General features: G+C 32.8%; 9 protein-coding genes and 2 non-coding genes across 11 annotated transcripts; 5 read left to right on the top strand and 6 right to left on the bottom strand.

Moving 5' to 3' along the window:
• Positions 1-631: 631 nt before the first annotated feature.
• scsC (succinate-CoA ligase) lies at positions 632-2,100 on the bottom strand (the record flags this gene model as incomplete). The annotated part of the gene is made up of 3 exons (XM_004361922.1): positions 632-1,221; positions 1,298-1,828; positions 1,914-2,100. The coding sequence occupies 3 exons, from the start codon at positions 2,098-2,100 to the stop codon at positions 632-634; spliced, it is 1,308 nt and encodes a 435-aa protein (XP_004361979.1).
• Positions 2,101-2,784: 684 nt separating this feature from the next.
• Positions 2,785-3,761, top strand: DFA_06268 (uncharacterized protein; the record flags this gene model as incomplete). Its single annotated transcript, XM_004361921.1, has 3 exons — positions 2,785-3,136; positions 3,203-3,633; positions 3,756-3,761. 3 exons carry the CDS (start codon positions 2,785-2,787, stop codon positions 3,759-3,761), a joined length of 789 nt encoding a protein of 262 aa, XP_004361978.1.
• Positions 3,762-3,810: 49 nt separating this feature from the next.
• On the bottom strand, positions 3,811-6,122 carry DFA_06267 (uncharacterized protein; the record flags this gene model as incomplete). The annotated part of the gene is made up of 3 exons (XM_004361920.1): positions 3,811-5,254; positions 5,449-5,706; positions 5,749-6,122. 3 exons carry the CDS (start codon positions 6,120-6,122, stop codon positions 3,811-3,813), a joined length of 2,076 nt encoding a protein of 691 aa, XP_004361977.1.
• Positions 6,123-6,268: 146 nt separating this feature from the next.
• DFA_06266 (DUF1692 family protein) lies at positions 6,269-10,435 on the top strand (the record flags this gene model as incomplete). Its single annotated transcript, XM_004361919.1, has 5 exons — positions 6,269-8,179; positions 8,462-8,866; positions 9,063-9,740; positions 9,817-10,024; positions 10,119-10,435. 5 exons carry the CDS (start codon positions 6,269-6,271, stop codon positions 10,433-10,435), a joined length of 3,519 nt encoding a protein of 1,172 aa, XP_004361976.1.
• Positions 10,436-10,630: 195 nt separating this feature from the next.
• On the bottom strand, positions 10,631-11,542 carry DFA_06265 (uncharacterized protein; the record flags this gene model as incomplete). The annotated part of the gene is made up of 4 exons (XM_004361918.1): positions 10,631-10,842; positions 11,114-11,193; positions 11,283-11,399; positions 11,520-11,542. The coding sequence occupies 4 exons, from the start codon at positions 11,540-11,542 to the stop codon at positions 10,631-10,633; spliced, it is 432 nt and encodes a 143-aa protein (XP_004361975.1).
• A 737-nt stretch (positions 11,543-12,279) lies between these two features.
• On the top strand, positions 12,280-15,718 carry mps1 (TTK family protein kinase; the record flags this gene model as incomplete). Its single annotated transcript, XM_004361917.1, has 5 exons — positions 12,280-12,791; positions 12,867-14,057; positions 14,120-14,800; positions 14,874-14,896; positions 15,465-15,718. The coding sequence occupies 5 exons, from the start codon at positions 12,280-12,282 to the stop codon at positions 15,716-15,718; spliced, it is 2,661 nt and encodes an 886-aa protein (XP_004361974.1).
• Positions 15,719-15,988: 270 nt separating this feature from the next.
• Positions 15,989-16,061, bottom strand: DFA_06263. The gene has a single exon. It is a non-coding gene; the product is annotated as a tRNA-Thr (tRNA).
• Positions 16,062-16,277: 216 nt separating this feature from the next.
• DFA_06262 (uncharacterized protein) lies at positions 16,278-16,517 on the bottom strand (the record flags this gene model as incomplete). The annotated part of the gene is made up of 1 exon (XM_004361916.1): positions 16,278-16,517. One exon carries the CDS (start codon positions 16,515-16,517, stop codon positions 16,278-16,280), a length of 240 nt encoding a protein of 79 aa, XP_004361973.1.
• Positions 16,518-17,036: 519 nt separating this feature from the next.
• DFA_06260 (uncharacterized protein) lies at positions 17,037-18,310 on the bottom strand (the record flags this gene model as incomplete). The annotated part of the gene is made up of 2 exons (XM_004361915.1): positions 17,037-17,532; positions 18,294-18,310. The coding sequence occupies 2 exons, from the start codon at positions 18,308-18,310 to the stop codon at positions 17,037-17,039; spliced, it is 513 nt and encodes a 170-aa protein (XP_004361972.1).
• DFA_06261 lies at positions 18,074-18,146 on the top strand. The gene has a single exon. It is a non-coding gene; the product is annotated as a tRNA-Thr (tRNA).
• Positions 18,311-18,514: 204 nt separating the features above from the next.
• Positions 18,515-20,686, top strand: DFA_06259 (uncharacterized protein; the record flags this gene model as incomplete). Its single annotated transcript, XM_004361914.1, has 1 exon — positions 18,515-20,686. The coding sequence occupies one exon, from the start codon at positions 18,515-18,517 to the stop codon at positions 20,684-20,686; it is 2,172 nt and encodes a 723-aa protein (XP_004361971.1).
• Between the last annotated feature and the right edge of the window lie 101 nt (positions 20,687-20,787).

Raw genomic sequence — 20,787 nt, 5'->3', positions numbered from 1 at the left:
GGTGTCAATGTCTAGATGAAAACAATGAAATGAAATAATAATATATGTCGTTATTCAAATAATTATGTGTTTTTTTAATTGTTGTTGGTATCTTGCAGTTGTTTGTTGTTTATGAACAAATAAATAATTAATCATAATCTATTCGACCCGATATTTGATATAAAAAAAAAAAACACATTTTAAATAAAAAAGATATTAAAATTGATAATAATTCTATAGGGTAGATGTATAATAATTAAATTGGTTTGTTCAAACCCCCCCACCCACCAATAAAGAGAGGTCGAAAAATTGAATTCACTCCACATTTCTTTCCATTCCTTTTTTAGGAGTTTTGACAAAAAGAGAGATGTCATTAGGATACAAGCGACCCTTTTTTCAAATCCCAAATAAAGTATAGAGAAAAAAAAAAAACTATTGGTCAATTTATTTTGTTTTTTTTTTTTTACAAACATAGGGGTGTAAATTTTAGATTTCCCATCTATCTCTCTATATATATATTAAATAAAACCAATAAATAATCCAGTCTTTTTTAAATAATTTATAAAATTTTATTAATTTGAGGGGGGGATTTTTAATTTTTTTTTTTATCTATATTTGTATCTTTTCTCTCTATTTCTTTTTACCTTTTCTTTTAGATTGGTAATTTAAATGAAACATCCAAATCTGCTTTTTCAGCTAATGTAACAATATCGGCAATTCTGACTGACTTTTCGGCAGCTTCATCGAGATCGTCTGCGGCGATCAAACGCAATCCAGATTCTTCCATGATCTTTTTGGCGTATTCGACGTTGGTACCTTGGAGACGGACGACGAGTGGAGTCTTGATGGACAATTCCTTGACGGCGGCAATGATACCCAAAGCGATAATGTCGCACTTCATGATACCTCCAAAGATGTTGACAAGGATCGACTTTACCTTTTTATCAGAGGAGATCAACTTGATGGCCTCTGTGACTTGTTTTTGGGTGGCACCTCCTCCAACGTCGAGGAAGTTGGCTGGGTTACCGCCATAGTGCTTGATGATATCCATAGTGGCCATGGCCAAACCGGCACCATTGACCAAACATCCAATAGTACCATCCAAACCGATATAATTCAAATCATATTCAGATGCCTTGACTTCACGTGGATCTTCTTGTGATCTATCTCTCAATTCAAAGATTTCCTTTTGTCTAAATGCTGCATTATCATCAAAATTTAATTTTGCATCCATACACATTACTAATAAAATAAAAGGAAAAAAAGAATTAATAAAAAAGTTTTCTTTTTTTCTTTTTCTTTTTCTTTTTCTATTTACCTTCACCAGTAGCAGTTTCAGCCAATGGATTAATTTCAACAAGAGTACAATCATTTTTAATGAAAAAATCATAGAGTTTTTGCATTTGATCTTGAGCCTTTGGAATATTTTTTGGAGAGATACCCAATTTGGCGGCGAGACGGGCAGTTTGTTCTGGCTTTACACCTTGCATAATGTCGATAGCTTCGACATAGATGGCATTTGGGTTCTCTTTGGCAACCGTTTCGATATCCATACCACCTTCTGGTGATCCAATCATGACTGGTCCACCAGTCTTTCTATCCATCAAAATAGCAAAGTACATTTCACGTCTGAGATAGTGACGCTCTGCAATATAGACTTGATTGACAACCTTTCCTTCTGGACCAGTTTGTTTGGTGATAAGAGTGTAGCCAAGCATCTTTTTGGCATAGTTTTTAACTTGTGCTGCGTCGCTGCAAATATGTACTCCTCCCTTTAATCCACTAGTAAAAATACCTTTACCTCTACCTCCTGCTAAAATTTGTGCTTTTATAACTAAATCTTGTGCATCTAAAAAAAAAAAAAAAGAGTAGTAAAAAGAAAAAAGATATAAGTAAAAAGTAATCTATTTGTTGTTTTTGTTGATTCGCATTACTTAAAACTTCAGAGATCTTTTCAGCTTCTTCTGGTGTGTCTGCAACATTGCCCTTTGGACAATCGATACCATATTGCTTCATCATCTTTTGAGCTTGGTATTCGTGAATGTTGAGGAAACGCTTTTGATAAACCAAAGACGATGTCTTGGCATTGGTTGCAACTCTCTTGATTACTGATGAGAACATGATATTACTTTATATATATGTGAATAGGAGAGAAAAGAGAATAGAGAGAGATGTGAGATCGCGCGTGTGTGTAATATATAAACTACTACTACAACGACAAACTTAGTAGATGATCAAACAAGCTTAGATTCTTCTTTTGAATTATGCTTTCTCAGCTGACACACCCCCCAACCCAGTGCTTTGAAAAATGATCCTCATGATCAAAAAAAAAAAAAATTATATAATTTTCATTTTTTTTTTTTTTCTTCTCCTAATCAGCATCTGTTGTTTGAACGACGAAAACCTCTTATTGCCGACGACAAGCAACACGATCAATCAATTAATAAAGTTAAATTAATTAATAAAATCAATGAATTTGATTTATACTAAAATAATAAAACAGTACAGATAGATAGCAGTTGCAATGATGAAGGTGGTAAAAGATTGATGAACAGTTCACACCCCTCGAATCTAAGAAATAATAAAAAAAATCAATTTTAAATCGTCCCACCAAGCTGTACGAAAACAGTGATGTGGTTGTCCAACCAAACCAATTGTAACAATAACACCCCAACCAATCATCATCATCATCATCATTGTTGTTTAAACATTTGTTTTTATATAAATAATAATAATAATAATTACAACAATATACTTACAATATATATGTAGTATGTAAAAAAAAAAGAGAAAGTAAAAAAAAGAATGAACAAATCAATAGAATTGATTGAAGCAGAATCATTTAATAATCTTAGTAATAGCAATAGTATCAATAATGATGAATTTGATCAACCACTACTAAAAAATAATAATTATATTGCAATGAGTGATAGTTTGGAAAGTGAAAACTATGAAGTCGATGTAAAGAAACCATTGTTTATCAAATTCTATCCTGGTCAGTTCATATTTGGATTACAAATGCTTCATGCTACTGATCCACTATCATTGTCTTTGGTTATCGCTACTCTTACCATTGTCGATTTAGAGTATTATGAAGCTACTCTTTTATTTGTATTATTTAATTTCTCTGTTTTATTTGGTAGACATTTAATTTTTGGTAAGTAAACGATTAAATAAATGATAAAGTAAAACTAATATATCTTTTTTTTTGGTTTATATTTAGTTGAAACTGATATACAATCATTTTTAAGAAAAAGAATGTATAGAAAAAGTTCATATAAATCAATATTAAGGGTTAGTTTTTGGCATGGTCGATTGGCAAGATTAAGAGATATAACTATTTTATTATTATTGGGTTTTGGAATACGATTACTTTATCTATCCTATGTTTATGGTCGTGACCGTGATAATATCAAATGGCGATTCTTTGATATGTTTACAGTGTCTTGTGTTGCATTGTTGACTGGGTTCTTTCAACTTTCCTGTTACATTTATTGTTTGGTTTGTGTGAGAATTGGAAAAGAAACAGAGGAAAGATTGGTTAGTTTTATGAGAACAAAGAAACGTCGTCCTGCTCAACTTCAACTTGGAGCAGTCCTATTGGAACGCAAATATGGTGAAGAACTTTGCAAGGAATTGGCAACTATTTACAATGTACATATTATTTGGATACACAAAGAATTTATGCGTCCCGACAAACAAATCCAACATCCCTACGAATCAAACATCTATGATACTATTCAAAACCCAAATCCATTCCCCCATCAAACAAAAAGAAATAATAATAATAATAATAATAGTGTTAGGTTTCAACAAGCTTAAATTATTAATTTAGATTTCTTTTTTATCTTTTATTTCAAAATAATTATCAAATAAATAATTTGATAATATTATACTATTGGCATTTTGATTATAATTGTTGTAACGTTTTAGATACATTTTAATTAGGTGTACTACATAGGCATAATGATGACTCCAACTCTTGACAAGAGTTAGACGACAGAATTTAAAATGTTCCATGGTTTTGATATGTGGAAGTACATTGTTGAGACTACTGATAGAGTGTAGGACTAGAGAAATATGCGGGTTTGATGATAAAACTTCTTCTGTTGAACGACCATATTTAATGGCGTATTGTTTACTGTAAATGTCATATTCATCTTGATTTGGTTTTAAAAGTTCAAAAATCGATAGTATACTATCAATGACACCAATACGTTTAAAAAACTCTATAGCAAAGTCTAAGCTCCATTGAGGTATACGTTGGAGAAACCAAAAGAATAAATGATTTCTTTCTTGCTCTTTACTACTGTCATCTAGAGATTGATAAAATTCCACCAAATCATTCATTAATGATTCACTTGGATGAAATCCAATACTTTCATTTCTATGACCAATTAATTGATGATTTTTGAAAAGATGAAACATTTCTATAATCCTATGAGACTTATTATTTGTAGACCAATAGATACTCTTGAGTTTTTCATTTCCATCAATTGCTACCAATATTTGTTGTAATTTTGATGGTAATAATTTAACTCCACCAGAAATATTATTTTTAATTCCCTCTGATAATCCTAATCTAGTTTGGTTTATATACTCTGAAATAAAAGGATTATCTCTTTTAAATAATTCCAAAGAAAGTTCTTCAATTAATGCACCAGTTCTTGGTAATCTAAATGTATTTTGAGAATCCATATATTTGTCATGAAATTGAACCATTTCAAAACTACCATATCTTATCATCAACTTTGTACATTCCAAATCATTTGTATAATAGTCTATAATGATTGGTACAATATATGGATTGTCTCCATGATATTTTAATAATACAATGACCCAATTCTTTAATATCTCCAATTCTACCATATTTGCATTATATAATTTATAAATGATTCTAAATAGAATTAATCTATTTAATAATATTTTATCATTTTTTACTTTATCATAAATAATAAATGACAAGGAATTTGAATCGTCTGTACTATACATTGACAATGATGATGGTAATTGTATTTTGATATCCAAAAATCCACTTTTAATTTGAATATCAATTGTTTTTAATCTAAACAATATTAAAAGTACATTTAATTGACCTTTTGTATCATTTATCATTGATTCTGACATTATTATATTAAATATTTCTTTTAATTCTATATTATTATAGTTTATATTTAAACGATCTTGGTTTGAAGAGGATGAAGAAGATGAAGAAGATGAAGAAGAAGTGTCATTGTTGTTATGAGGAAATGAATTTGGAGGAGAAATTCTAGTTCTATTAAAGATTTTAAATGGAAAGAATCTATTAATCCAATCAATACCATTTAAAAGAGTAATAAATTTAAATATTTTTAAATAATTTTAATTGGTAAATAGGTCCATCGATCTTCAGATCTATGGGTGTAAAGTTGATCATAATTATTGTGACTATAGTAATCGATAAATTGAGAGATTAAATTTGGGAAATACGAATGAATCATGACAAGAGTGTCAAGTGTTGGTGCATTGAGGGCAGAAAATACAAAGTCAAATAGGTCAACCAACTCGTACTGTTCTACTTGTTTTTCAACTCGATTCCATTGAAATAGATATTGTATCAATGGTACGTTGCCACTTGAAATGGCAGCCAATAAATGTTGAACGTGTGATGTTGGGAAATCCAACGTAAAAGAGTGTCGTCGTTGATGAAGAAACCTGACAATCTCGAGTGTCCCTTGATAATTGTCTCTATTGCGACAGATAGTGGTTACCATATCACTCGATTCAAACTTGTCACGATACAATCCATATATACGATAAAAGGTCGATGGATCAGACACGTACCGACACACCACATGTATACAGTCACCCTTTACCTCGTCAACGTCATAATACAACCATTGATTTGTAACAATCTTGTCTTTTAGTAGTGCCAAATACCCATTCCTACACATTGCTGCCACATCAAACCATTCATCATATCTTATTCTTTCACCATTCAATCTATATAGACTATTACTACTACTACTACTATCTAATCTATTCCTCTTTACATTTCTTAATATCAATTTAAATAAATATTTGTTTTTAATTATTTGATTAAATAAAGTAGAAAATGATAAAGATGAAGATGAAGATGAAGATAGAGATATATTATTATTCATGTTAATGAAAAAAGAATAAAAAAAAATATATTATTAACACTGTGAAGTTGTTCAAGAAAACCCCAAAAATTTATATTATTATTTTATATTTCCATCATTTGTTTCAACAATAATAGTGACCAGTATTATAATCATTAGAATTTTAAATGAGTAAAAGAAAAGAAATAGAATTGAATGATGACAAAGATCATCAGAGGGAGAAACAATATACAAAAGAAGAGTTGGAGAGACTGTACAAACAAGATGTGTACGAGATATGTTTGAAGAGAGGGATTAATATTGGAGCACAAGTCACAACCAAAACAATAAAAGAAGAGTTGATAAAGAGGGTAATAGAACAACAACAACAACAACAACAACAACAACAACAACAACAACAACAACAACAAAGGGAGGAGAATAATAGTACAACTACAACAATAACAAATTGTTCACTACCATGGTATATCATCAAAAGAATATTGACTTTGGCAGTCAACTATTCAAACATGTGTACATGTGTGTACAGTGATCAACTAAAAAACCTTGTTTGTGAACGTGATTCAAGTATCAATTGTATAGAAATGAAGGTATTTGCATACATGCAAATGCGGCCACAAATCAAACAACAGTTACCTCGTCGACAAGATATGTGTCCTACACACCAATACTTTTATGATAAAGAGTATACACCATCGATCAAATTTACAAACTTTTATAAATACGATGACGAATATGGATATGGAGATAACAACAAGAGTTATCGTAAACTGATGGACGATAGTAAAAGATGGAAACGACAGTCATTGGCAATGGTATCAAAAAGAGTATTTGAGTTGGTGTCGACCACTCTCTACACTGACCTTGTCATGCGACCCACCAAGGAAATGTGGAGTCATTTCAAAAACAAACATTGTATCATCAAGAGACCTACCACTTTGACCGTCCTCAACAGAATAACTACAATAATTGGAAAACCTCTTGATATTATATTCTTTGTATCCGATCATCATCAAGGTGACGACGACCAAACCACACCAAGAGATCTATTCAGTCAAGTACAAAAGATCAATCTCAAGGGCTCATTCCTCACAGACAGCGCTGTCAATATAAGAAAGCTTGCCGAGACCATACCCAACCTAACCACTATTATACTGGAACGCACAGTCCATCCATCTATCGCCATTGCATTGCTCACCAGTTTTAAAAACTTGACATCGATCAATCTTGCAAAACCTCGCATATATAGTCTATCAAATCCTGGAGGTACAGAGTCAAACCTTTTAGACTTTGCAACAATACTCGAGCCTGGCACATCGATCACCAAGATTGTTTATTCCGCCTACTATGATTGGAATAAATTGGATACCAAAGTCAAGATTAATCTAAGAGTCGTGTCGTTGTATCAAAATAGCCAAGGGGTGTATCCTGATCTCAACCAAAAAGATTTCCCAAAGCTCGAGCACGTCCACATCTCGGATCTTGATACAATCGAAAATGAATCAAGTCTGCCTGTCATACCAGAAAGTGTTTCGAAAATTACCTTTTTTTCGACCGCGTCTCGTGCGACTTCATTCGAGAACAAGTGGTTCAAGATACCAAACGTCAAAATCGTTAAACTTAAATCCTATAATATTTCAAGCAATTGCTTGGGTTTGGATCAAAAAAGCATTTGCAAATTAATTACCTATTCAGCGTTGGATATTGTACAAAGTCAAGTTGATTGGTTTAGAAACAAATTGGGTTATGAATACATTGGTTCAACATTTAAAGATTATAAATCTTTCAAAAAATTATCATTTAAAAGAATATTAATTGATAGTAATAATTATATTAAAAGTAATGATGACCAAGAAATGATTCAACACTATTTCAAAGTTAAAAATCAATGTGCTGTACATTTTTCAACAACCGAACCGTTTGCACCACTCAATCACACAACAGTCGAATCAAATCGATCGAGATTACAATTGACACTCATATCCAAAGATATATTTGAATATATCGCCTCCAACTTTTTCAACAATATCTTTTCCTCCTCCCATCCATCCCTCGGAGAAAATTTCAGTCAATACAATGTATTGAAAACAATTCGATCGATTACTTGTTTCAATGTCAAGAATGAAACATATCAAGAATCATTGTTAAAACATGCAGACCGAAGCATCACACGCATTATATCTCATGTGATTTCCGACTTTGAATATATTCCATCGTTTCATTCCTTGTCGATACTGGATCTAAGGAAAACAAAACTTGGTGATCATAGCGATTCGTCTGATACAAAAAAGCTTTGTTTGTCTTTAAAAGGGCAACCAATCACCAAACTGTACCTTCCTAAAAAATATAATGGTCTTGAGATCTACTCGACTCTACCAGACAATATCAAACAGTCTCTCCGATCAATTTCAACTACATTCAAACAAGGAGGAGGAGGATATAATATTAATAGTCTAGATGAATTTCCAAATTTGACAAGTTTGGTCATTAATGTCTGGCACAAAACTACACCGTCACATCCACTCCCAAAGACAATCACCAAAATCATTTCAAATAATTTCAAGGCAATCGATTTCTTTGTCCTTGCCAATACATCAGTTGTCACCTTTAAGATGTTGCATTTTGGAGATATCGAAAACTGGATGTTGACCAATTTAATGAAATTGTCACCAATCAAACACGTCACAACAGTCATTATGCAAATCAAATCGCCACCACCCATATTTGATTTGGGTGATAGACCCGATTTCAATCTATGTGCAAGTGTATCCAAACCACCTATTTGTCATGAAAAGTACCACAATCGACCAGTAATCTATTCTAATATAATATTTAAAAGAAGAGAAAATATATAAATGAATAAACTATCAAAACAAATTATTATTTTATAATTTTGTTGATCAAGGTGTGGTGAAGATCTTCAAGTTTTAGATGACTTTTTTTTTTTTTTTTTTTAAAAAGTATTCATACTTCTTCTTGTTAGTCTTACTTTTTAAGAAAATGTATAATAATAGTAGCAGTAGTAATAGTAATAACTCTACCACCTCTACCTCTAATCAAATTTTAGAAAAGTTAAAGTTATTTGATTTCTATCCAAAGTTGGATGAATCTGTACATCAAACGAAATCAATCTATGGAGGTATAGCAACCGTCATTTGTATCATAGTAACAGTATTCCTCTTGACGTCAGAGTTGTACTATTACACCTTTCCCATCAGAGATCATTCACTACGTGTTGATGTGTCGCGTGGCAATCGAATGAACATCAACTTTGATGTACACTTTCCATCGTTGATTTGCTCAGACATTATAGTCGAGAGTGTTGACGGTGTCGACGGCAAACCCATCAAAGATGCAGCTCACCAAATCGTCAAGGAACGTCTCAACAGAAGAGGCTCTCCTCTTGAACGTCTTCACGCTCGTGCAGGTCTCTTTTCTTGCACCAAGTGTGAGTTGCCACCAAAGTATCAACTATTAGAGAAACGTAAATGTTGTAATTCATGTGAAGATCTTCGTACTTTTTATCGTACAAACAAGGTCCCTCAACATTTGGCTGATGAATCTCCACAATGTACAATTGGTAAACCTGTTACTGAAGATGAAGGTTGTAGAGTTTTTGGTATATTATCAGTTCAAAAGGTAAAAAGAAAAAGAAAAAAAGAAAAAGAAAAAAGAAAAGATAAACTAACTTTTATTATCTTTATCTTTCATCTAGATGAAAGGAGATATTCATATCATTGCGGGTAGACCACACGAAGAATCACATGATGGTCATAGTCATCATGTACATAAATTGACACCAGAGATTGCTCAACGAATTCATAAATTCAATATTTCACATCATATTCATAAATTCTCTTTTGGTCAAGATGTTGAAGGTTTAATTAATCCTTTGGAAGGTTTTGGAATTGTTGTACCAATGGGTATGAATCATAAAAAAAAAAGACTATTTATATATATATATATTTATTGCAAACAGGCTTTGATTAATATATCTCTTTTTATTTATTTATTTAGGACTTGGATTACAAACTTATTACCTTCAAGTTGTACCAACCATTTATAAACAAAATAATTATATTTTAGAGACTAATCAATACAGTTATACACGTGAATACAAATCAATCAACTATAATAATCTTGGATACCTCTTCCCAGGTATCTATTTCAAATACGATCTTAGTCCACTTATGATTGAAGTCGATCAAAGTTCAAAACCATTCTCTGAATTGATTACTTCTATTTGCGCCATTGGTGGTGGTATGTACGTTGCTTTTGGTCTATTCTATCATGTTACTGCTAGGATTGTTGGCAAGATAAAGAAACAAAAATAAATAATAATAAATAGAATAGAATAGAATAGAATAGAATAGAATAGAATAGAACAGAATCGAATAGAATAGAACAGAATAGAATAGAATAGAATAGAATAGAATAGAATAGAATAGAATAATAATTAAAATTAGAATAATAGTAATAGTAATAGTTTATTATCTATATTATTCATAAAGTTGTTGGGTATTTATAGTTTACCACCATCCACTAAGACGACCACCAAATCCATTGTCGATACAAATATCAATATCAATATCGATATCAATGTTGTTACCACCACAACATCCACGACGACGTCTACAAGCAATTGAATTAACAGAATCACTTGATACGTCTGAATAACTTTGGACTTTTACATTTTGGTTGGCTCCATGATTTGAAATTGGTGATAGTTTGGAAAGGTTTTCTAAAGATAAGAAAAAAAAAGGAATAATAATAATAATTAAATGATTAGTAAAGAATTTATATTTATTATATTCTAAAACATTGTATACTTGCTAAAGATCATTTTAGATTTGATTTGGTAGAATAGAATTTGATAAATGTTTTGATAGTTTGAATATTTGTATATTTGTATTGAATAGAATCAACAAGTTTACTATTTATAGTTTTAGAATTGACTAAAAAGATTGTAAAAATCAATCAAAAATTTTCTGTATTCCATGATTACTAGACACCCCCAATTCTAAAATAGGAATACTCTAAATTGTTTGGATTTTTGAATAGTTTTTTTAAAGCAATCATTGCATTTGTTAAACTATAAATAATATTAATGAGCAAGAATATACTAATCAATTCCAACTTTCCTCCGTCTCTGCTGGTCATTCCATCCAAAAATCATCTTACCAAGGATCAAACCAATCCAATGTTTCATCAGCTGGTGAATCAATGATTGCTCGTAGAGGATGACCATAGTGCTTACAGTAAATGACTACAACACATGTTCCTGCTGTTGCTTCAACACTTAAAAGAATAAATTAACAAAAGGGTTTTGGTAGGAGTTGAGGTTGCTGACCGTCCGGAGTGTTTGGTAACCATCGATTTATTCTTTGGTTAGGAGGGGATTTGCTTTCTCTAAACTACTGTTGTAGTCTAGAGAATGCCATACTTTTCGATTGCTTTTAAGCAACCCACACTTCGGCGGTCGTTTTCTATTGATATGTAACATATGTTTCATGATTTGAGAGAATTCGAAGTATGACGCTTCAATTTATGCTCAATGACCTACCAAAATCACCATAATAAAGTATGTACTAATCTCTCTATTTAAATGTACTCGATTGCTATGAATTATAACAAATGGGATAAAACTAAAAAAAAACCCAAAAAAATGTTGTTGTCTCGAGAAAATGAATAGAAAAAAATAGAAAATAAAAAATAATAAAAAGAGGATTAGGTTTATATAATATTATTATTATACTATATAAATTAATTAAAAGTTTGATGCAAATGAGGGGGATTTGTTAATATTAGCAAAGAGACTGATATTGGTCTGATCATGACCATCGAAAACTTTCAAATAAAGTTGGCGCCAAATTTAAAAATAATCCGTTGTTTATTTTTTTGAACAACACCCTCAAACACACCGCATTTGGGTCGAGTGAGTAGTTTGTTAATATTAATCAAATATATACGTACTTTTTACATTTACATTATCCTCTCCTCCTATCTATCTATATTAATCAACCAACTAAAAGGTTGATATGTATATAAAAGAAGAGAATACAGTCATAGTGCTACACAATCACCTATCATAATAGTTAACTCTCTGCAACAAACAAATTGTAAACTTTTACATATACAAATACAAATCTTTATTAAATCAAAAGAAAGAAAGAAAAAGATGATTGATGAAAATACATCACCAAATATTCTATACCAAAGATCGTCATCTGGAAGTGGTATGTCTTTAATGTCTTCGTCGTCGTCGTCATCGTCGTCGTCAACTATTCACAAGACACCTGGTAATAGCACATCATCATCATTAAAGAATGGTCATTCTCCATTGGGCTCCTCTAATATGAGCAATACTAGCACACCATCACCATCATCATCATCATCAATGAGTCAATCATTATCACCAGTGACCATGTCACTTGCTAGAACAAGTCAATCAACAACAACCAATATAACATCAACACCAACTGCAGCCGACCTCGAGAATCCATCATGGTGGTTTCAAGTGATATCACAAGAGATTGAAAAGTTTAAGAATATTGAAATGTTGAAATCGACCGATGAGGTCCAAAGAATGCTTCACATCTTTCAACGTGCAACTGAATCTATCAAATACAAAGACCATTCTGACAATATTGAATATTCCTCTATTTTATCAAGTCATGCTAATTTTCAAATGTTTGTAAAAGAAAACAAAAAAAAGAAAAAGAAAGACTGGAAATATTAATATTTAATTATTTGTTTGTTGTTTAGACGAATTGGAGAATTTGAAGATGCAAAGGAAACATTGAAATTTATGAAGGTTAAACATATTGGACAAAAGACGGCAGAGTTTTACATATCATGTGCATATCTTGAATTGGCACTTTACAACTTTGAAAAAGCAAAAACTATTCTCACCAAAGCAATTGAAAAGGGTGGAGTGTCTCCACTTGCCGATGTTGAAAAGTTCCTAAAATATGCTCAGCTAAAAGAGGATAATCACCTACACCACCAACAACAACAACAACACCAACAACAACACCAAACCCAACAACAACAACAATCTCCATTGTTACAATCCATTTCCAACACAACAACAACAACTACACCATCTACTTTATCTCCACCTTTAAGTACCTTGCATCAACAACCAATGATAGTACAACAACCAAAACCACAGCAACAACAAGATACAATTAGTAATATGGGTAGATTATCAATTTCATCATCATCTCAAAAATCTGGAAATACAACAATGGAAAGACAACATATATTACCATCATCGGTAAAATCACTTGGTTTGGGAATTAAACAACCAATTAGAGTTCAAGTACAACAACAACCAAAAGAAGATGTTAAAATGACAGATGATATTCCAGAGAATAGTTTTACCTCTACCAATACCACCACATCTACTTCTAGCTCTACCAATACCACTTTATCTACTTCACCTACATCATCATCGTCAACAACATCTACAACTGATCCATTATCACATCTTGTTCTTTCTGATTCAAAAGTTGAATCTGATCCATTACAATCAAGTCAAGTACAAAAGAAAACTTCAATGCAACAACAATACCAACAAAAACAACAACAATTATTGGTTAAAAAACAAAAAGAAAAAGAACAACAATTACAACAACAACAATTACAACAACAACAACAATTATTATTACAACAACAACAACAACAACAACAACAACAACAAAAAGAAAAAGAAAAAATAATAATAGAAAAGAAACCAGTTAAACAAACAACACCACCACCACCAAAAAATGATCATGATCAAATTGACAAGGGAAAGGTATATGAAATTGCCAAATCATGGAGTGAAACAACAACTGTCAATGGAAAATCTTATCTTCGTATTGAATTTATTGGTAAAGGTGGTAGTGGAAAAGTTTACAAAGTACTTTCAAGTGATTTAAAAATTTATGCTTTAAAATATGTTTGTTTAAAGTAAATATATTATTATTATTATTATTTCTATTTATTAATTATTTTTATTTTATTTTTTTTAGATCAGATCAAAATGAAATTGAATCACAATTAAATGAAATTGAAATGTTAAAAACATTAAGAAAACATAATAATATTATAAAATTGATAGATAGTGAAATCAATATAGAAAAGGGATTTATTTTATTGGTTTTGGAACTTGGTGATATTGATTTGGCCAAATTATTACATCGTCAACAACAAGAGACTGGCAAGATCAACGAAAATCTAATCAGAGTATATTGGCAACAAATGTTGAGTGCAGTAGACACTATACACAATGAGAGAATCATTCATGGTGACTTGAAACCAGCCAATTTCGTGTCGGTCCAAGGTAACCTCAAACTGATTGATTTTGGCATTGCAAAGGCCATCCAAAATGACACGACCAATATTGTCCGTGACAGTCATATCGGTACACTCAACTATATCTCTCCCGAGGCACTCATCGACACTGGTGCTGGAAGCAGTGACCAACCATCAGGCGCCGACAACCCGGGCGACGAATCAGCCCCATGCATGAAGCTTGGAAGAGCCAGTGACATTTGGTCACTCGGATGCATCCTCTACGAGATGACCTATGGCTATCCACCATTCAAAAACTATACCAATCTTTTTGCCAAATACCAGGCCATTGTCAACCCCAACGTGGCCATTACCTTTCCACCCAACTCTAATGCCAATGTGGTCGATGTTTTGAAAAAGTGTCTTCAGCGTGACCCCTCTCTTAGGCCATCCATTCCTCAGCTTAAAAACCATCCTTTTCTTAATTCTTAGGAGAATTTCCAATAATACTAGTAGTATGAGGTTGACCATTATCGTCTTGGTTTTTTACACTTTTAATAATAATAATTATATAATAATAATTGTTATCATATTAAATAAATGCAAAGAGTGCGATGTAATATTATTATTTTGTAAACACAAACAAACACAATTTAGAGAAAGATGTTTAATGTTTCAACACCTTTTTGTAGAGTTTATAATTATAGATCAAACCACACCAAAATTGAATGAATGGTATCAATTTAAATTGATCGAATTTTGAATATTAAATTCTCGTATCATCACATTGATCGATTTTGATTGATAGAATGCTATATAACAGTCATCATCATTCATATCAATCATCAATTCAAATTCAATTCAATTCAAATTTGCTTAATCAATTCATTTCAAATACCAATTTCAAAACTACAAACCCTTTCCAACAATGTCGAAATTAACAATCACTTTAGCCATTATTTTTTTGTTTTGCTTTTGTATTTGTAAATGCTCAAAGTATGTACATAAATCTATCATAATATGAGGTAATATTATTCTAAACTTATTTTCTTTTCTTTTTTCTTTTTTTCTTTTTTTTTATAGTTACCAATGTGATTCAAAATGGTAAACAATTGGTGATCTCTTATAAACCAGAAGGATCAATGGTGATGCAACATCAACTCAAGAAGAATGGTGGTGTCCAAGCTTGGATCAACCCATACTGTAATATGGCTACTCCAATGGTCTGTAATCTCCCACAAGTCCCACCCTGTGACACTGTCTATCTCCATGTTATTCCAATGCTTGGTGGTCCAAACTTGTACTTTAATTATCCATTCAACTGTACTGTCGCCTAAGATGTTTATCAACTCTGTTTTTGGTAAAATAATTTAATAATAATATTTTTAATTGTAATAAATTATCAATATTTTTGAAAAAACAAAAAGTTCATCAAAATTTAGGTGAGTTTTTTTGCAATGAATCAGAAGACGTAGGTGTTTAAAAGATGAGGATTTGATGGATTTCGATGGCGAATGGATAGAAATGTAGCCACAGATGTGTAGTACATATAGATAATAGCGGCAAAGCGAAAAAAAAATCCTGTGGCCGAAAACAATAAAAAGTTGAGGCCCCATCGAGGTTCGAACTCGAGACCCCTTCCTTACTAGGGAAGTACAATAACCACTATGCTATGGGGCCTTGCTTTTTTGATGGAAAAAAATATCCATCCCCCTATTTATACCCCCATTTTTCATAGACCGAGCTGCCGTCGCTTCAACTACAAAAGAGTACTACTCCGATAGGAGAGAACAGGAAAAGAATTCTTTAAAAAAAAAATATTATTTTAAAATACACTTATTTCCATTAAAATCTGTTGGAAGGGTCGGCGAGGAAACGATTCATCGTCCACGCCTTTTACGCAACTTGTCTGACGTCCACGTACCACAGTGAGAGGACCATACCTCCCTTTGTCCAATGGAGTGCTGCTCTTGGGTGAGCTATGCTTTTTTTGTATTTATTTGCTTTAACGTATGTAGAAGATGATGGCGAGTAGAGATACCAATTAATTAAACTGTTCGGTTCACTAATCTCTTCTGTATTTGGTGACTCGATGTACAAAAAGTATGTGAGAGAGTATGTTTTGACGATTGCCATCGCTTGTACCTCTCCAAATGACTAGGTAGTGCGATCTTGTAGACAGTAGGATGGTTGTAGTTGGAGGAGAATCGAAGGATGATAGTTTGTATTCGTTCTGTAATCGTATGTATTACTGATTAGTCGGTTTGGTTCATTAGAGCCAAGTGCCATCGATTACATAATTCTAACGTCTTGTCCCAGTTTACTTGAGGGTGATGTCCCAAACTGGTGGTGGAATGTTGTTGGCAGCAGAAACCTCTTTCAGTATCTCCACTGGCAGCGTGGTCTCCTTGCATTGGAAGAACAAGTGCTTGGAGGATTCATCTTTGCCACACGACACACAGATGGAGGCGACTGGGTCACCCCTGACGAGCGGGAGACATTTGGTTACGTATTTCCAAACCAGATCTCGACCCTTTGGTAGTACGATGGTAGAAAGAGCAGCTAGTGCATTCATTGGATACACTCTGTCATCGGTTGCTAAGATCTTTTGGCCTGGGGTCGGGTAGTACACATTCCACTTTTCGTTGGCTATGGTCAGCCTTTGGAGGTACACTTGCTTGAGAGGTATCTTCCTCTTTTGTCTGGTTCCATTGCTGGCTTGGGAACAGCCTCTCTGCTGATGTCGTAGGGTTGGGTGAGCTTCTCCCACCCGCTGCTGCAGAGACGGACAAAATCGTTTGGTTTGTCTTGGTTGAGTTGGTCCATCCATGATTGGGCAAATGAAACCTTTACAACTCGATTGTTCTTTACCTCGTGGAGGAACCCTTCGAACATCCATGCCTTTTGAGCGCGGAATCTAGCGTTGAGGTCCCAGAGGTTGAGACCACTATGGTCGATCGATCGTATGGAACGTTTCTTGGACATGGTTATTTTGGTTGGCTTTGACGGGTCGTACTCACGGTCGTTGCTGAACATGAACCAATCAATAACGTTTTCCAATCTGGTGATTGCCTCGTGACTAGGTGATTCAAGGTACGTAAAATAATTTAATTGTGACAAACCATATGTTTTGAGCAAAGCTAATTTACCTCTATAGTTATTGTTGTGTCTAGGTTTCCATCTAATCAAATCGTTGATTACCTTGTCAATACGCTCTGGAAGGTGAGGTACCAAACCAAACTGGTTAAAGTAATAGCCGAGGTATCGTTCTTTGCTTTCCTTGTCCATCAGTGGGTACGGTAAATTGGTTGGACTGCCAGGTGACATGATCACACATTTGTCAGTGTTGATTTTGGATGATGTAGCTTTACAGAATAGCTGAATCCATTCGTCCATTAGTTTAAATTCTTGTATGTTTTTTTGGCAAATGTAGACGTGTCGTCGGCAAACTGGAGTAGCTTTACCCAGTTGAGGTGGACAAGAGGCGGTGGCTTTCTCTGTTTGGTTCCGAAAGCTGGCGGTGGGAGCATAGTGAGAGAGATTGGTGGCTTTGCAGTTGTGGTGTCGATTGGCAAACCTTGTATGCGGCCGTCATTGATGATGCTGCCCAATGGTTCATCGAGTAAAAAAAAATGGGGGTATAAATAGGGGGATGATTTTTTTACATGTATTGTTTTCCCTCAAAAAAGCAAGGCCCCATAGCATAGTGGTTATTGTACTTCCCTAGTAAGGAAGGGGTCTCGAGTTCGAACCTCGATGGGGCCTCAACTTTTTATTGTTTTCGGCCACAGGATTTTTTTTTCGCGTTGCCGCTATTATCTATATGTACTACACATCTGTGGCTACATTTCTATCCATTCGCCATCGAAATCCATTTAATCCTCATATATAAAACACCTACATCTTCCAAACCTATAAAAAACTGGCATTTATTTTTTTAAAAGATTATGATTCGAAATAGTATAGATATTATTTATTACCTACTATTATAAATATGAATAATCGTTGGATAAGTATCTTGTTTGTAAATTAAATTCCTCTCTTTATTTCTTCTATTAAATTTCTATTTTTTTCTTTTGACGTAAAATTCTGCTCCAAATTAAATTTATTATCTTCTATTGTTTTTTTACAAAATGATCAACAAACAGATAGAAACAAATAATGAAATTATAACAAGAGTATTTAAACATAAATATCTTCTTTTCTATATATTAAAACGAATCAATATCAATAATACTTCATTCCTTGGTGTTGAAATTCCAAGCAAGAAAGTGGTAGTCATAGGTGATCAAGATCTTATCGATGATGACGATCTCTACAATGATAGCATCGACAATTTTTCCAACAAGAATACCCAAACATATCATTTCGTAGCAAAAAAGTACACACATCTTGCTCATGATCTATTATGGGTCGTACGACATGGACACTATGGTGTACTCAAAGAACTAATTAGTACAAAACCACCAATCGTCGACGAAATAACAAACACATTTATCCACGAGAGTGCAACGATTGACGATCCCTCTGTGATTGGTCTAGTCTTATCAATCTTTTGCAAACAATTTAAAGATTACCTAGAATCAAACAATCAAGGTATCACACAGTACCTTTTGTCTCTGGTAACGACACACGGCAACATTGGTATATGGAGGTTGGTTACAAATTTTATCAATGATCATTGTTTGGATGAACATAAAAAGAACAAGAACAAGAAAGGAGGACCCTCTTTTGGGTTGGATGGCATATCTGTACTACAACTAGTTTCAGTTGATAGACATGATGAATTTGTAACATCTCTATTACAATTGTGTATTTTAAAGAGTCGTGACGAGATTATGGAAGAAATTGTCACTGCCATTCTAGATGGTTCACTGCCGATAAAGACTAAAAAGATGGTACCGTCGTTGTCGTACAAATATAGATCATCAAGTCCTCTCCCAAACCTTGAGTCGAGAATCTTGATTCAAACAACATTGGATAATCTATACACTAGATTACCAATGCCTCTCTATTACAACATTGTCATCAGATCACCATTGGCATTTATGACTGACAATATCAATATTTTATCCAACCTTTTCGAATCAAATCCTATTTATCATCTAAGAGCATATCTCCAAGTCAATCCTATTCGTCAAGATACTTGCAATGAAGAAATGAAACAAAAGAAAAATATACTCTTTCAATTGTTGACAAAATACAAAGATCAATTAAAAATTGATGCGGATAAAATAGATAGTAACATTCAACCATTCTATTCTTCTTCATCACCACAACAAACTACATCATCAATAGAATACACGTATAATATGTTTTGGGTATTTGAACTATGCACAATGATCAATGGTCAAGATGATGATACACTTGGAACTAGTCAAAAACAAATAATATCTTTAATCAAACAAAACAAGATCTTTACCAATGATTTGGTGAATTATTTATTGGATCGATGTGGTTTTACAATTATTTGTCGGTTTGGTAGTAAAAGATTGGTAGAATCGGCATTTATTGCAATCATGATGTCCAAGACAATAGAAATACAAGCCGACACGAGAAACCTTTTAAAGGACCTTGTATCAAATCGACCTCAATGGGATGTGATTGAGTTTTTGGTTCTAAAGACTGGTCTTACATTTGAAACTGATTACAATATTATAAAACGAATTTTAACAAAAGGAGGATTGAATCGAGTTGCTATTCACTTGGCCACACCAGAATCAATGTCTAGGTGGTCTGCCAATATGGCAGATATATCAACAGAGACAATCACCATTCCATCACCCTCCCCAACCATTCTCTCCCAAGACAATGAAAAGAATATTCAACTGCTCGACTCTATCATTGCAAAATATTTAGTAAACAATGACGTTGTTCATTTTATTGCTATTCTTAAAGAGCTTAGAGAGAGTTCATACTATCTACCAGTTATTAAATACCTTGATGGTTATTTTAAACAAAAAGATAATCAATCTATAGAAATACAATCAAAGATTGATAATCTTGTAAAAAACCATTATCAAATATCATTAGACTATGCAATACAAAAATTGGATTTGGAAATGGTTCAAGGAGTGGTAGAGATTGGTATACCATTTAAAATTGAGTACCCAGAGACTTGGAGAATTGTCGGACAATATGGATCGGTAGAATGGATCAGTACATTCCTTCTCATTGCCAATAGTTATGATCGACAATTATCAATTAGACCATTCTATCATAGTTTAAAAGAAGGTGCCCTTTTAAATCATAATCTTAATAATAGAAATTCAATTTTAAACTTTATAAAAGAAAAATCTCATTAAGAAGAATAGAAATATATTTAAAAAAAATGGTAGTACACTACTACAATTTTAGTATTTGATTATTTTATATATATATATTGTAGTTTTAAGATTATTATTAT

The sequence above is a fragment of the Cavenderia fasciculata genome, assembly GCF_000203815.1.
Source record: "Cavenderia fasciculata unplaced genomic scaffold Scf_Dfasci-G-p-12c09.r1-3, whole genome shotgun sequence".
Classification (NCBI taxonomy): Eukaryota; Evosea; class Eumycetozoa; order Acytosteliales; family Cavenderiaceae; genus Cavenderia; species Cavenderia fasciculata.
This window is presented reverse-complemented; position numbering and strand designations above follow the sequence as displayed.